Consider the following 17,961-nt stretch of genomic DNA (forward strand, 5'->3'; position numbering starts at 1 on the left):
TCTTCAGCTATACTCCCATCCTCAGTTTAAAAAAAAAAAATTTTTTTTTTTTCAAATCTGGCCTCTCTCCTGTTCATATTTCGAGGCTCCTGAATTCACCGACAATTTACCAGGCAATCGCTTGTTCAAGATTCAGTAGTATCACAACTGGGCTGCAATTTCCTCCTCTGGAATCTGTCTGTTTCCAGAAATATTTCTCTGCAAGATGATGTTTTCTGTCTATTAACCTGTTAATCATAAATCCCCTCAACAGCTCCTTTGCTTCCAAGTATCAAAACCAGTCTTATCTTTCACTTACATCAAACTGCATCTAGTTGCAGCTTTCGCTTTGCATTGCCTCTTCTACTCTTCAAGCTAACTTTTTTGAATTCTCTGACAGTGCAGCCATGCTTTTCACTGGTGTACCCAGTGACGTTTATGTTCACTATGGGAAGGAGCAGTTAAGGGTCTCTGATATATTGGGAAGGCATGCAGACTTTGCCACAAACACTGTCATTCAGTGGCTCTGAGTGCCACAGCTTTCACTTCTCTCCTGGTTCTTTTCAAACTTTCCTAAAGTAATCTCAAATTCTTCATCAGTAAATAAGATTATGTTTGAGATTCTCATCTCCTCTAAGAGCCATTTTCTAAAACTCTACCTGCTTCTTCAGCTTTATTCATTGTAGATTCATTGTTTCCCTTTATCTGGTTTTCTACATCTTAACCTTTCAAGCCAGTACTATTGCTTTCACGGTCCTGCTTAAAAACCTTCACTGGTTTCCCCCCATGCTTTTAAGAAAAACCTAAACATTTTAGCATTGAAAATATAGTCCTTCGTAATAACACCAGCCCTCTTACTGGTTTCTGCCTTCCCATAAATTTACAAAACCCACTGTTCCCTTTTAAGTGTCTATGTCCCTTTTATGTGTCTCAACCTTTCAGTGTGTTTTCCTCTGTCTACAGTGCTTGCTCTCCTCACAGGTGAAAACTCAATTTTTTTTTTTTTTTACTTGATGTAGCTTTAGTTGACTTTAAAAGAAATTGTATATCACAATTATAAGCTTTGGGAAGAAAAAAAAGATATACCAAATAGTGCAGTTTACATGGCAAGTTCTAAAATACAGTATTTAAAGTCAGGTGATTCAGAAACAGAACAAAAAGTTGGGACAGATGGGAAAAGGTGTTGTTTATTAATGTAATGGATTTCTTCCATTTGCCTCTCCAAATCAACTGTCCACCCTTCTCTATCTTGACCTTTGCTCGCTGGTTTCTGGTTGGGTCTGGAAGAACAGAAGGGAGGAGTGAGGTCAGAGTATTTATTCCCCTAGCTCCTTCCATGCGGTCTCCGTATCACTTTCTTCTTCCAGATTCCAAGTTTCCCTAAACCATTGTAAATAGTCCCTTATTAACCACTTCTCAAATTACCCTGATGTTGATAAGCCATGTATTTCCTTCTGGGATTGTGACTGATAAAAGAGCAAAAAACTTCTTATACCCAGTGTTAGTCGCAGCTTCTTTCTGGGCTATTCAGTAAAGATTCCTGTTTATTCTGTTCAAAATGTAACATGCAATGAAAAAGCACATAAAACACCACATGGCTCATTTATTACAGAACATATTTTCTCTAGGGAATGCTATTCATTTACATCATAAATAAATCCATCATTGAATAGTGGTGGCTCTTGTATTCAAAACATTTAGACTCCTGTATTTAGTGTTCTTTCTTACTGGTTAAAGCAAATAAAATTGTGGCTCTAGGAGATTTAAATCCAAACACAATATGGATATTGTCCCTCTCTACTATTATATGATCTGTGAGATTTAGTTCAAATGGTATCGCCTCAGTTCAGTCTTCCTGAGAGTTATTTGGATCCTAAAATGCTCCAATTTGAATAATTTATTTTTTATTTTATTATTTATTTTGGCTGCGCCTGGTCTTCGTTGCACCATGCGGGATCGTTTAGTTGCAGTATGCGGGCTTCTTAGTTGCAGCATGCATGTGGGATCTAGTTCCCTGACTAAGGATTGAACCTGGGCCCCCTGCATTGGGAGCCCATAGTCTTACCCACTGGACCACCAGGGAAGTCCCCTGAATAATTTGTTAAATTGTTAATCTGTGTAATGTTTTCCCAGCTGTCGAAATGTCAAAATGAAAGAAAGAGGGAGATTTGCATTTTAATTTCTCCCACCCCAGCCCCAATTTCCCTATTCCAAGTCTTTTTGTTCTCTTGTCACAGGGCTATGAAACTGTATCTGTAATTGTTCATGACTTCCTATAGCAGGTCCTAGGGGATAAAAATCCAAATCCTTGCGTTTACCATTTTGTTCTTGTTCTTACCTCTACTTTTATCTGGAACCTCTCTGTCCTGCTCACTGTGACACATGGAAGATTGACTTCTTTCATCTTCTTAGTTTTTGATCTTTGCAGGTACTTAGAATGTGCTTTTCCTTTCTTTTCTCATTGTCGAATAACTCAATCTTCAGAACTTATTTGAAATGTTGCTTCCTTGAAGATATCTTCTCTGATCCCACAAGCCTGGGTTATGATACTGTTATTTTGCCCATTAAAAATCATGATACCTACATTTTCATTATGGATTGTATCTTTACTAGACATGGAGTGTTGGACATAGTATGTTGCAAGATTGAAGTAAGGCCGTATGTTGTTATAAGTTAAGGACTAGGACATTTCTACATTCTTCACAAATAATGCTGCAAAAAGAGAATAATGTGAATGCAAGAAGAGGATAGGGGTTATTCTTTCAGGGTGATTGAGTTTTCAGGCTTTAATAGCTAAATCAACTGGGGTACCATGACCGGCTTGTGAAAGAGATTGCTGATATTTGCAAATATATATTGTGTGTGTATGTGTATTGCTGTTTAGCTACTGTTTATGTATTCCATGTATATTCATACATATACTCTTTTTTTTTTTATTTTTGGCTGTGTTGGATCTTCGTTGCTGCACGCGGGCTCTCTCTAGTTGCAGCAAACGGGGGCTACTCTTCGTTGTGGTGAATGGGCTTCTCATTGCGGTGGCTTCTCTTGTTGCAGAGCACAGGCTCTAGGCGCACGGGCTTCAGTAGTTGTGGCACGCGGTCTCGGTAGTTGTGGCTCACGGGCTCTAGAGCACAGGCTCAGTAGTTGTGGCGCATGGGCTTAGTTGCTCCACAGCATGTGGGATCTTCCCGGACCAGGGCTCGAACCCATGTCCCCTGCATTGGCTGGCGGATTCTTAACCACCAGGGAAGCCCCATACTACTCTTTTAAGTATATTCATATTGCTGTGTTAGGTATATATTTTGCTTTTTAAAGTTTTTTTTTTTCTTCAGGTATCAGGTAATAATGTGCCCAACTCCAGGAGCTGAATCATAATCAATACAAACCAACTGTGGTAATCCCATTCCTATTTGCCAATGACTGATTGAGGGATAGAAGGGGTGACCCAATTCTGGTCAACGAGACGTAAAGAGAAATTGGCTGTTTCTATGGGTGAAGGAGAGAGAAACTAGTTCTAGACATTATTTGAGCCCTGAGTCAAGCCAGCTTTGAAGCCAGAGACTTTGACTTCTGTTATAAGCATCAATAAAAATAATTTTCCTTTTTGCTCATGCCAGTTGGGTTTGTTTTTTCCTTTTCTCTTTCTTCTCTTCCCTTCCCTCCTTCCTCCTTCCTTTCTTTTTATCCTCTTGGCCATAGATTTAATAAATGTAAAGCTGTAATTTAAATTCAGAACTCTGCTGGGAATCCCCTGGCGGTCCAGTGGTTAGGACTCTTGTGCTTTCACTGCCGATGGCCCAGTTCGATCCCTAGTCGAGGAACTAAGATCCCACAGGCCTGGCGGCGCAGCCATAAATCAATCAATCAATAAATTCAGAACTGCCTTCAGAGTCAGTTCTCTCACAGGGGTCTGAAAGCATTACATTCCTCTTTTTTCCACCACCTGCTTCTCCTCCAGTGTTCTCCATTTCAGTTAATGGCATCAGCATTCACCAATCTCTAGTGTGAGAAACTTCTTTAACTTTGACTCCTTTATGTTCCAAATCTAAGTATGTCATCAATTTAGTCAGTCCTGCCATCAGAATACCTTTCAGATCTATTCTTTCAATTCTCACTCTTGTTATACTATTCTTTAGACCTTTACTATCTAGAATCTGGTTCTGAGCCCTGGATAGTAAGATCACTATATTCTTTCCTATTGAAACTTGCTAGAACCTCACAATCTTTTTCAACACATTGAACAGGCAGACCTTATCTATCCATTAGGCTGGGACATCCTATGAAATCCATTTGCCACAGGAGGCCTTTGGATCAGTGTTTCCATCCAACTATCCCTCTTCTACTAGTTAACTTTTAAAATACACCACCCCCACCCTTGAAAACATTGCTCCAGAATAAATTTCAAACGTATATAACATTTTACTCAAGTACTATTTATTCGGCACCCAGTATAGGCCAAGGCACCCAGTAAATGCATAGAGGTGAACAACTCATTCAAGACTGGTCATACCACACCATTGTCTTCATCTTACATAACATTGTCTCACACATTCCATATTTAATAAGAAAAAAAAAAAGACTATTTGCTAAACCTACAATTCACTTTGAAATCTGTTTATCCCATTGTTGCCCAGAGAAGAGTTTAAGTATGAATTTAGGTATTCTTTTACAGAACACATCATGAGACTTGAATTCATTCTTGTTGATATAGTACTTAAATGATTTTGCCTTCGTTTGATGTATTTAACCTTCTAACCAGCAATGAAATAAGTAGGGTTAGCTTATCTTGGCTCTAAAGATCTCTGTAGTGTTTCTGCCCATCTCTCCTCAACTTCATTTGCTGCTGGGAATAAGTTACCTTTGCACAGAATTTGAGGTTTACAAATGCTTTCTTATACATAATCCCATGTTAATTTTGTACCTCACACCAACTGCAGGATATATGTGAGGTTTAACAAGTAATAGTAAACCTGGGTTCCAAATCCATGCTTTCTGAATCAAAGTCTTATGCTCTTTACCTTCACAATTTCTTGCTTCCCTTTCTTCTCATCTCTCTTCTAGTCGTATCACTGTCTACCTCCCTTAGCACTTTGATATTCACTACTGTCTCTTTTTTGCCATGTTTTCTTCTCTTCACGTTACCCTTATTTTCAGATTCTCCTCAGATTACCATATTGTCATTTAAACTTTATTACACAGGCAATACATGTTGCTCATTTCTGAGAAAATAGAAATTGCAGAATAGTGTGCTTAAAATATTAAAATAACTTATTTACCCACAGATTACCACCATTAACATGTCGGTGTATATAATTCCAGTTCTGTTTTCTCTGTGTGTATATATTTAACAAATAGAGACACTGTATTTTGTAGTCAGGCTTTTTCCCTTTAACACATTGTGCACATGGCCCTGTGATTAAAATGATTAACATTTTTAGTAAATATATGCTATCAATTCCATTGGGTAAATATGCCATTTAAATTTTTTGCTGTTTATTTTTTAGTTGCAGTGCTGGTGGGGTTACACTTTTATCACTATCACTGCTTGTAAAAAAAAAACAAATTCCTTTATTTCAATTTATTCAAGCCTTCAGCTTTTCTTTAGTTCTTTCCATCAGTGATCAGTCTCCAATTCTTTTTGATTTCTGGGTTGGTAACAGTTCTTGGCAACAGAATGCTAGACTTCTGAGTGCTCAATATCAAGAAGTTATTAATACAGAGAAAAAACTTTTAGGCGTGGGACTCTGTTACATTATGGCTATTTTCTTTATAATAAAAACACACAAATTGTGTGAAGTAAAGTTTCCACATTATTAGTAGCGATATATTTACTGTACTTTTTTCAATGCAAAATTCAAACTATATCTACTGAAAATAAGGGATGATTAAGCTTTAAATAACGTAGTGCTCTTCTTTGGCCTTTGAAATTTATATATTTCAATATATCCAACAATCAATCAATGCAAATTTACTAGGCACATTTGCAATGAAACAAGGGCAGTGGTAAAAATTAATAAAATTTAGAATCTGTAACTATTGTTTCAATAATGAATATCACAAAGGTTGAAGCAAAATTTAATAACGATTTCAGAGTTACAACTGAAGTCAAAAGAATCTAAGCCAGGTGTTGGCAAACTATGCCAGAGGCCTGAGCCAAGAATTTATTTACATTTTTAAAGGGCTGTAAAAAAACAAAAACAAAGAATATGCCAGAATCTGTGGCTTACAAAGCCAAAAATATTGATTTTCTGGTCCTTTACAGAAAATGTTTGCCAATTTTGGACCTAAATTATAGGAACATAATAAAATACATTTAGAAGAAAAGGAATTTTAAAAGTATGTATTTAATTATAAAACAGTGTATATAAACAGAAAAAGTAGCCACATCTTTACTCTCCTTTCAGATTAGCTTCAAACTTTTTTTTTTTTGCTTTTTTCCTCAGAAATTGCAGATAATACAAAGAATCACAATTTAAAAAGTAGCCAAATATCAATACATTAGAAAACTAGTCAGTGACACAGAAGTGAAAAAGAATGAAGGTAGTTCACAATGGTAATAAAGTTATCTTAGAGTAAACTACAACATAGAATCACAGAATTTTAGAGCAAAATGGAACCTTAAAAATCATCTAGTCCAGTCCTCACATTTTAGAGATGAGAAAATTGAGGCCTAAATCTGGCAAGTGACTTGCCCAAGGTCACAGAGTGAATTTTCTGTAAAGCTAGAACTATAACCCAGGTCTATTGTTAGGTCAATAGAGATAGGTCAATATTGTATCAAGTATAACAAGTGAAAATGATAGGTCAATATCAGAATACATATTTTCCCCATTTTAACAAATACGGAGTTGGAAAAATAGGACACCTCTCACACATCTACAGAAATAAATCCTTTTATTTTATAACATTCCTTTTCGTTTTTAAGATGCATACAGTACTTGTTGCCCAAGAATTCTGAGAAAAGCTATAGAACACCTGGCACTATATTTGAGAATTACACAACTGGGCAGCAAAATAACACCTTTATAAATGTCAGGACATATAGAAATAAAATTTAGTGTTTGCACACAAAAATAGGGAAATTACATTCAACACGTTTTCTTAAACGTGCATTTAAAATATTTAAATGTTTTCTAAAACTTTGGTCGTCATGCTTTATTATAGCTTGTTAAATTTCACAATTATATAGATGATTAAACCCAAATGGTAAGCAAATATATCACATTAACACAGCAGCAAAAGCAAGCTAATACTGCACAATCATATTAGCAGACTGATTTCAGAAATACATGTTTTTCACAAATAGCACACAAAACTTTGTGATAACATAGTTCAGTGACTTTTCTTCCACTTCATAAAATAAGGCTGAGTAATGAGACATAGCAAAACATGATTACATAATAAACAGTATATTTTTAATTAAAAGTCTAATTGTACATATAGGGCAACAAATTTCAGTTTCTACAAAATAGTGCAAATGAGCAGGACTTTTCTCAAAAATATTAAAATTGGATTCATTCCACATGCCTCAGATTTCATGAATATTAGATTAGATTATTTTAGATTTTTGTGTGATGGGTACAAATGATAGGGTTGATATAGGACAGATGTGTACTCATAGGCTGCAAATAAAAATAGCTATTGACTTAATTTACGGGATGAGAAGTACAGGCACTGAAAATCTAACTTTAAAAAACTTCCATTTGTCATCATGTAAACAGTTTTGTTCATATTTCATCAAAAATTCGTAATTCATTTCAAATTGTCATATCAAGCAATTCTTCTAAACTCTTTTTTATATGTGATGGTTGAGATGCAGCCTGATTTAACAGATTCTGACCCATCTGTGTAAAAAGTGCTTTTGATAATTTAGCTGTGGCTGTGCGTATATTTCCTCCAGCTCCAGGCAGCGAGCCACTATTTGTCATGTTCCCTAAGAGGTGCCATAAAACAACCAACACTTTCTGTTCTGTGGCATGGGGCTTCCTTTGATAAAGTTCCGTAACAATATCTGAAACACAAAAATATGGTAAACAGTGAGGTTAAAAAAAAGAACAAACAAATTCGAGTTCTGAGAATTAAAAAGCATATAAAATAAACGAAGCTTCTTCCCTATGCCATTTGCCCTGAAATGTTTGGTATCTTAAAAAAAAGTAAAGTCAGAAACTTTGCTCCCAAAGATTGGGATCTTCAAGTATTAGAAATCTATATATGACAGGCAAAAGTAGTAAAGACAGAAACCAAACCAAAAATTTATCACAATGTTTTCCAAATGTAGTTAAATCAAGACATATACAGTTTTAACTCATGGACCTTTTATTAAATACATAATTTGAAATAGTAGTTTTCCATCTGTACCAATATTTGATTTTAATGTCTTTTTATTTATCCTGTTTATTTCTACTAACAAGAAGACTAAACACTTACTGGGGAAAAGAGGAATAAAATTCTTTTGAAGAAAATTTTTGGGTAAAAGTCTTAAAAGGTCCTCTTTCGGATCATTATACAATTTATTTCTACTTCTTGGATAATGATATTGAGTTTAGTAGCTATCCTAAAATTGAATTGAAATGTCCATCAGTTTATCCTTAGTCAATAAATTATTTCTTTAGAAATAACAATTTAAAAATATTTACCAGCAAGCTTTTCGGTCATATCCTGTTTTGCCTTTCCATTTAAAAACTGGGCTTTTGTGCAAAATGGCTGTAGAAGTAAGTAATTATCTAAACAAAAAGAATAACACAGAGGCACATGTTTAAAGAGTTACAACATCTTATTTATTTTCCATTACATAGCATTGAAAGGAAAAAAATCCATGCAAGTGAATGCAAATGTGTTAGAAAGATTTAATCTACATAAACACTTTTTTAAATTCTCTACAAACCTTAACAGAGTAATATTCTTACAGCAAATGAGAAATAAAAATAGCTCACAGAATATTAAAGGAGCTGTCATACAGTATAAAAAAGAAAAAGAACTGCCCATCTCCTAGGCATCTTATTCCAAATGATAGTACATAGGTTTATCAAAAAAAAAAAAAAAAAAAAAAAAAGAATTGAAATTTTGGGGATAGTTTTTACCTTTACTGATTTTTTTCAAATCTCTAATTTCATAGTTTCACAGGAAGTTGCAAAGACAGTACAGAGAGGTCTTGTGTACTTTCACCCAAATGTTACATCTTACATGATTATAGTACACATCAAAACAAGGAATCTGACATTGGTACAATATGTGTATATAATTCTAAGTCATTTTATCACATGTATAGATTTGTGAAACTATCAGTACAATTAAGATACAGAACTATTCTATCACCCCAAAGATCTACAGTCACATCTAGCCACTCCTCCTAAACTGCCCTTAAACCCTGATAACCACTAATTTGTTATCCATCTCTGCAAATTTGTCATTTTGAGAAAGTTATACACATGGAATCCTACAGCATGTGACCTTTTGGCACTGGCTTTTTTTCACTCAGCATAATGACCTTGAGATCCATCCAAACTGTTTCATGTATCAATAATTCATTCCTTTTTATTGCTAACTAATATTTTATCGTATGGATGTATCAGTTTTTTTCACCATTAACACACTGAATTATATCTAGTTTTTTGCTACTACAAACAAAGCTGCTATGAACAATCATGTGCAGGTTTTTCCATGGACATAGGATTTCATTTCTCTGGGATAAAGGCCTAAAACACAACTGATGGGTAAGTGCATCCTTAGTTTTTTAAGAAACAGCCAAACAATTTTCTAGAGTGGCTATGCCATTTTATTTACATTCTCACCACCAACGTAAGAGATCCAGTTTCTTTGCAACCTTGTTAGCATTTGGTGTTGTCACTATTTTGAATTTTAGCTGTTCTAATACTTGCTGTGGACTGAATGTTTGCATCCCCGCCCAAATTTATATGTTGAAACCCAATCCCCAGTGTGATGGTGTTTGGAGGTGGGGCTTTTGGGAGGTAATAAGGTCATGAAGGTGGCACCCTCACGAATGGGATTAGTGCCTTTATAAAAGAGACCCCAAAGAGCTCCCTTGCTCCTTCCACCACGTGAGGACACAGCCAGAAGATGGCTATTTATAAACCAGGAAGAGGGCCCTCACTCAACACCAAATCTGCTGGTGCCTTGATCTTGGACTTCCCAGGCTCCAGAACTGTGAGAAATAAGTGTTTGTTGTTTTTAAGCCACCCAGGCTGTGGTAGTTTGTTTTAACTACCCGAACAGACTAATGTAATGATTACTTGTGTAATGATTATGGTCTTAATTTGTATTTGCATTTCCCTAATGACCGGGGATGTTAAACATCTTTTCATGTGTTTATTTGCCATCCATATAAGTGTTTCTTCACATCTTTTGCCCATCTTCTAATTAGATTTTTTTTTTAATGTTGAGTTTTAAGACTTCTTTATTATTTATTTATTTATTTATTTATTTATCGGCCAGGCCATACCGTACGGCTTGCAGGATCTTAGTTCCCCAACCAGGGATCAAACCCAGGCCCCCTTACAGTGGAAGCCCGGAGTCCTAACCACTGGATCGCCACGGAATTCCCAAGAGTTTTTTATATATTCTAGATATGCGTATTTATCAGATATGTGGTTTGCAAATATTTCCTCCAAATCTGCAGTTTGTCTGGGAGGATAATTGGGATGATGACATAGAGGATGACTTGTCCAATTAGTTACGAGCTACACTATAGAAATATGGTTCTAAGATGGAGACCTCATAGCATCCAGAACAAGTATGAAGCAACCTAAACTTGAATTGTTTACTAACTTCTAAGACAGAGAGCCCAGGATGGGACACTTAAAAAATATGTTTATTTCATTATCTGCTTGGATATATTTTTGTTTTTGTAACACAAAAATAAATATTTTCATGTAAAAAAAATAAGGTCTTTTGCAAAGTAAATGTTTTACATTTTGATGAAATCCAATTTATAGACTTTTTTTGGATCATACTTTTTTCTTTTTTTTCACCAAGCACAGGTCCTAAGGATTTTCTCATGTGTTCTGAAAGTCTTACAGTTAAATTTTACATTTAAATCTGTGATCCATTTTGAGTTAATTTTGTATCAGATATGAAGTTGAGGTAGAAAATAAGAATTGAAAAAGTCAAAAAGAAGGGAAGAGAAAGTCAATTTAATGGGATGGTATTTAATCACTAAAAATAATTAAAACTTTTACTGAGAAAATAAAAAAAATTCTGTCACAACATGAATTGACAAAAATTTAACAGCTAGGTTTTCAGCATTAAAAAAATTTGTAGAATCAGAAAATACGAAAGTAAAGCCAAAATAATTTGAATGCCAAAGTAAGATTTCTTACCTACATGCTGACTCAGTGCCTGAACAACATTTGTGGCAGCAGCATAGATGCCTGGATTCTTGGAATTCAGATTGTTATCTACTATTGCTGGGATGAGCATGTTGATTATAGGAGATAAGTTGTCTCTAAGCAAAGGAATCATTTTGTGCATTGTTTCTAGAGCCACCAGGTTTACTTTACTATTGGAATCATGAAGTCGAGATTTAAAAGCATCAAAGATCTGGAAGTAAATTGGTAAATTATTTAAAGTGAAATAATGTTGATATCTATTATATTTAAATTCCTTATGACATTTCATAGTATCCATCCTACTAAAGGAGAAATGTACTATTTAAAAACACACACACATCTTACTTAACTTGAACTTAGATAATAGGAACTTTATAAAAATGTTGATGCTAAATCTAAGTGTCCAGTCTTCTTATAGCAAAAAGAGAAGGCTTCAAACATCACCTAAAAAGACATCCTACTAAATTAAGGTTGAGAAATTTGGTTCAGTACACAGATAACTGATTTACTATAAATGTGATAAAAATGCTGTTTTCTGAAATGTACAGGTTTAGCTAACTTTAAAAACTTAAGAAAAGTTTCTATTCTTTTCTCTATTTGTAACAGAAGTAGACATGTCCGTTTTACTACAGAGATTTAATCTAGTTTCAGTTTAGGTTTCTCATGAGAATTTTAGATGCAATTTCAGAGTTAAGTTTTTATTATTACCTCTTAACCTGAGTACTTAAACAATTGTTCCTTGCTCTTTTAATTCTTAGCTTTCATAACTTCAAGATATAATAAAGTGAATGCTAAGCAATTCTTTACCTATATCAGGTGAGGGAAGAGCTATTCTGTGAAACCAAGACTATTAACTAATAATTCCTGATATATATAGATATAGATATATGAAAATTACTCAACAGATATCAGAAAATGTAACTTTCTGATTCCCATGACATGGTAACATGGTTCTTTTCTTCTGAAAATTAAGAGACACGACCACTAGAATAGAGTTGTTATAGTATGTTTGCCAAGTTTAATGAACCTAATACAAATTTAAAATGGAATTTAATGAATAAATTACTAATGGGATTAACTGAACTAAACTCTGATGAAGCATAAGTAATCTATACTCTGGTACCACTAACATTTATTAATTTACTACTGTCTCCCTTTCTATTGCTTCTTGTCTTCCTATACAAATTATAAAATATAAATATATATTTATAAATATATATTAACATAATATATAAAAATTAGCATACGCAGATTTCTAACCTACATATGAAAACTTTTATTAACTATTCCTTAGTAATATCAACTCTCTTAAATGCCCTGGTTTTTAAAATATTTATTGATTAACTCAGCAATTTTTTTTTTTTTTGGGTCATACCTCATGGCTTGCGGGGATCTCAGTTCTCCGGCCAGGGACTGAACTCAGGCCATGGCAGTGAAAGCCCGGAATAATGACCATTAGGCCAACAAGGAACTCCCTCATTCAACATATATTTACTGAATGCCAGGTTCTAAGAGCTCTGAGAATACAGAGCTTTCAAGGAGTTACCATCTAGTGGGATGAGTCAAACAAATAAACCTATTTTCTTACCTTTTTCCTCAATTACTTTCAATTGTTCTAGAATGCTTTTAACATTGCAAAACCTAAGCAGTGCATTCTTTTCACTAAGTTTAACACTTTACAGTAATATATATATAATATTAAGAAAAAGGGCAATTTTTTATGCTAATGAACCTTATTAACCACAGATTGAAAATGAAAATTAATTTTGACAGTCCTTACCTTCACAATGTTTCCAACAACAAGCTCTTGATTGTTCTCAGTATCTGATAAAAGTTGCTTAATCCCATTAATACGATCACGAAAGTCTTTTGCATTTAATAAACCTGTTATGACTTTAATGTACTCAGCACTTTCTAAGGAATTGCGGGGAACTGATTTTCTGGTGATTTCACGAATTTCAGTTACCTCTCTAAAGTGAAAGAAAGGTAAAACACAAACACAATGAATAATTCTCATCATGTATTCATTTTTGAAAAATTCAAAAAATGACTTAACCCATAGCCACGATACCTGTGTTGGGGGTCCCTAATATCTCCCCTGGGTTTGGTGATTTTCTGGGAGAACTCAGGATTCAGCACGTAGCTTTACTCATGGTTAAGATTTATTACAGCAGAAGGATATAAAGCAAAATCAGCAAAGGGAAAAGGTGCATGGGGTAAAAGTCTGAAGGAAACTAGATGGAAACTTCCAAGAGTCCTTTCCCTGTGGAGTCACACAGTATAAACTTAATTCTTCCAGCAACAAACTGTGACAACACATATGAAATGTTTTCTACCAAAGAAGCTTATTAGAGGCTCTGTGCCCAGGATTTTTATGGGTAGTTGGTCATGGGTGGTCCTCTGCCTTGGACATACCAAAATTCTAGACTCCCAGAAGGAAAGCAGGTCTTCAGCTTTAACCACACTGTTTGCCTAAATAATAGAGGCACAGTAAATTACTCTTATCAAGTTAAAGAATGGGGGGGAAATCCTCCTGAAATTCTAGTTTCCAGATGCTAGCCAAAGGCTAACCTCACAAGCTGGCCTTTCCAAGGATACCAGTCTCAGGCCCGATATGTCAATCCTTTTCTGAAAAATAGCCATGTGGATATGCCTGGGAAAATCAGAATCTCAAGACCAGTGGGATTTACTATTTCAATGACTTAGTATTAGTAACAATACATTAAAAGAATTATAGACAATGACCCAAATAGGATTCATCCCAGGGATGCAAGGATGGTTCCACATCCACCAGTCAATCAATATAATATATCACATTAACAACATGAAGGATAAAAATCATATGATCATCTCAATAGATGCAGAAAAAGCATCTGGAAAATTCAACTTCCATTCACGATAAAAACTCTCTACAATTTGGGTATAGAGGGAACATACCTCAAGATAATAAAGGCCATATATGACAAGCCCACAACATCATACAACAGTGAAGGGTTGAAAGCTTTTCCTTTAATCTCAGGAACAAAACAGGGATGCCTACTCTTTCCATTCTTATTCAACATAGTATTGGAAATCCAAGCCAGAGCAATTAATCAAGAAAAAGAAATAAAAGGCATCCAAATTGGAAAGAAAGAAGTAAAATTATCTCTATTTCCAGATGTTATAATATTTTATATAAAAAAACTCTAAAGATGTCACCAAAAAATGTTAGAACTAATGAAAAATTCAGTAAGGTTGCAGGATACAAAATTCACATATAAAAATCAGTTGCATTTCTATATACTAACAACCAACTATCTGAAAAAGAAATTAAGAAAACCATCTCATTTATAAATGCATCAAAAAGAATAAAATACCTAGAAATAAATTTAACCAAGGAGGTGAAAAAGCTCCACACTCAAAATGAAAGAAATTGAAGAAGACACAAATAAATGGAAGACATTCCATGCTCATGGATTGGAAGAATTAAGATTATTAAAATGACCATACTACTCAAGGCAATTTACAGATTCAATGCAATCCCTATTGAAATAACAAAATTAGAACAAATAATTCTAAAGTTTGAATGGAACCACTAAAGCCCAATTAGCTAAAGCAATCTTGAGAAAGAACAAAACTGGAAGCATCACATTTCCTGATTTCAAACTATATTGCAAAGCTGTAGTAATCAAAACAGTACGGTACTAGTTTAAGAGAGACCCATAGATCAATGGAACAAAGTAGAGCCTAGAAATAAACACACAATTAATTTATGATATATGGTCAATTAATTTATGATAAAGGAACCAAGAATATACAACGGGAAAGCATAGTCTTTTAAATGGTGCTGGGAAAACCAAACAGCCACATGCAAAACAGTGAAACTGGACCCCTATTTTACACCATACACAAAAATCAACCCAAATGGGTTAAAGACTTCAATGTAAGACCTGAAACCATAAAACTCCTAGTAGAAAACATAGAGGATAAGCTCCTTGACATCAGTCTTGACAATGATTTTTTGGATTTTACAACAAAAGTAAGGCAACAAAAGTAAAAACAAACAACTGGGACTACATCAAACTAAAAAGCTTCTGCGCAGCAAAAGAAACCATCAACAAAATTAAAAGGCAACTTACAGAATGGGAGAAAATATTTGCAAATTATATATCTGATAAGGGGCTAATATCCGAAGTATAAGAGGCACTCATACAATTCAATGGCAAAAAAACAAACAACCTGATTAAAAAATAGGCAGAGGAACTGAGTAGACATTTTTCCAAAGAAGACACAAATGCCCAACATGTACATGAAAAGGTGCTCAACATCATTAATCATCAGGGCAATGCAATCAAAACCACAGTGAGATATTATCTCACACCTGCTGGAATGGCTACTATCAAAAAGACAAGAAATAACAAGTATTGGTGAGGATGTGGAGAAAAGGGAACCCTGTGCACTCTTGGTGGGAATGTAAATTGGTGCAGCCACTATGGAGAATAGTATGGAGGTTCCTCAAAAAAATTAAAAATAGAACTACCATGAAGAACTCCAAGTGCAGGAAAGGGAGTGAGGCAGCCATTCACTGTTTTGGAAAATAACAACTGGGTGAAGAGGCCTCTAACTATGCCTCACCAGGGTCTTTAAAAAAAAAAAAACTACCATATAATTCAGGAACTCCGTTTCTGATTAATATATCCTAAGGAAATGAAATCACTATCTCTAAAATATATCTGCATCCTCATGTTCACTGCAGCATTATTTACCATAGCCAAGACATGGAAACAACCTAAGTGTCCACTGACAGATGAATGAATAAAGAAAATGTGGTATATACATATACATTCAGCCCTAGAAAGCAAGGAAGTCTTGCTGCTTGTGACAACATGAATAGATCTTGAGGGCATTATGCTAAGCGAAATAAGTCAGAGATAGATAAATACTGTATGATCTCACTTAAACCTAAAAAACCAAACTCATAGATACAGAGAACAGATTGGTGGTTGCCAGAGGCAGGGGTTAAAGGGTGGGCAAAATGGGTGAAGAGACTCAAAAGATAAAAATTTCCAGTTGTAAGATAAATGAGTTCTGGAGATGTAAAGTACAGTATGGTGACAATAGTGTAGATTTGGAAGTTGCTAAGAGAGTAGGTCTTAAAATTTCTCAGGGAAAGAAAAAGAAATTGTTAACTATCTGAGGTGACGGATGTTAACTAAATTTATTATTGTGGTAATCATTTCACAATATATTTACATATTAAATCATGCTGTATACCTTAAACTAATACAATGTTATTTTTCAATTGTATCACAATAAAATTGGGGGAAAAAAGAATGAATGAAAATAGTTCATGGCAACATTATTAATTATACAATGTATAGACTATTCAAAGCAAATATTACAATAATGTATTGTGGGGATTATAGTATGTAGAAGTTAAATGCATGACAAAAATAGCATAAAAGGGGCTTCCCTGGTGGCACAGTGGTTGAGAGTTGCCTGCTGATGCAGGGGACATGGGTTCGTGCCCTGGTCTGGGAAGATCCCACATGCCGCGGAGCGGCTGGGCTCATGAGCCATGGCCGCTGAGCCTGCGTGTCTGGAGCAACGGGAGATGCCACAACAGTGAGAGGCCCACGTACCGCAAAAAAAAAAAAAAAAAAAAAGATGATAGGCTTAAACCCAACCATATGAACGATAACATCAAATATAAATGGTCAAACATCCCAATTAAAAGGCAGAGATTGTTAGACTGGATACAAAAGCAAGACCTAATCACATACGATCTACAAAAAACATACTTTGAAAAATTTATTCTGAAACTTGATAACTGGGGATTTATAGCCAAGATTGAGAGGGTCAGTGGATGGAAGATTACTAAGAGTAGACATCAAGAGTAGGGGGTTTCTTACTAAGCTGGTCTAACAAGATTTTTGCTGAAGACAAGCCAGATACTTATATATCAAAGATGGAGGATGAGGAACTTGCTCAGATATCAAGGGTGATAAGTATGAAGGGGTAGAAGGAAATGACTTAGCAGGATTCTTAACTAAGACTAGCTTAGGCAGGCCAAGGACATGGCCCAAGGATGAGGCCTGGTGTAAAAGAGGGCTCAGAGGAGGCTGTCTAAAGTTTGTCAAAGAGAGACTCTTTGTCAAATAAGAAACCAGTTTACACCTACATGGAAAATAACAAGTATTGATGAGGGTGTGGTGAAATTGGAACCCTCTTACTATTGCTGGTGGGACTGTAAAATGGAGCCACTTTGGAAAACAGTCTGACAGTTCTTCAAAAGTTTAAACACAGTTATCTTACTACCCAGCAATTCCACTCCTTATACCCAAGAGAATTGCAAACATGTCCACAACAAAACCCAAATATCCATCAACTAATGAATGGATAAACAAAATGTAGTGTATCCATACAATGGAATATTATCTAGTTGTAAAAACGAATGAGGTACTGATATATGCTACAACTTGGATAAAGCTTAAAAACATAATGCCAAGTCTAAGGAATCAGTCACAAAAGACCACGTATCATATGATTCCATCTGTATGAAATGCCCAGAATATGCAAATCCACAGAAACAGAAGGCATATTGCCTAGGGCTTGGAATGGGGGGGTTGCAGGGAAATGATAGTGACTATTAATGAGC

General features: G+C 35.0%; 1 protein-coding gene across 5 annotated transcripts in view; it reads right to left on the reverse strand.

Annotated features, from left to right (window-relative positions):
- Nucleotides 1-6,856: 6,856 nt before the first annotated feature.
- Nucleotides 6,857-17,961, reverse strand: part of TOGARAM1 (TOG array regulator of axonemal microtubules 1) — an 80,153-nt gene continuing 69,048 nt past the window's right edge. For all 5 annotated transcript variants that reach the window (XM_073800521.1, XM_033851178.2, XM_073800522.1 and 2 more), the window contains 4 exons: nucleotides 13,105-13,294; nucleotides 11,316-11,535; nucleotides 8,616-8,702; nucleotides 6,857-7,990 (listed from right to left, as the gene is read on the reverse strand). In XM_073800521.1, the coding sequence (XP_073656622.1) occupies nucleotides 7,737-7,990; nucleotides 8,616-8,702; nucleotides 11,316-11,535; nucleotides 13,105-13,294 (751 nt within the window). In that variant the 3' untranslated portion in view covers nucleotides 6,857-7,736. The remainder of the gene's footprint in view (nucleotides 7,991-8,615; nucleotides 8,703-11,315; nucleotides 11,536-13,104; nucleotides 13,295-17,961) is intronic.

The sequence above is a fragment of the Tursiops truncatus genome, chromosome 2, assembly GCF_011762595.2.
Source record: "Tursiops truncatus isolate mTurTru1 chromosome 2, mTurTru1.mat.Y, whole genome shotgun sequence".
NCBI lineage: Eukaryota > Metazoa > Chordata > Mammalia > Artiodactyla > Delphinidae > Tursiops > Tursiops truncatus.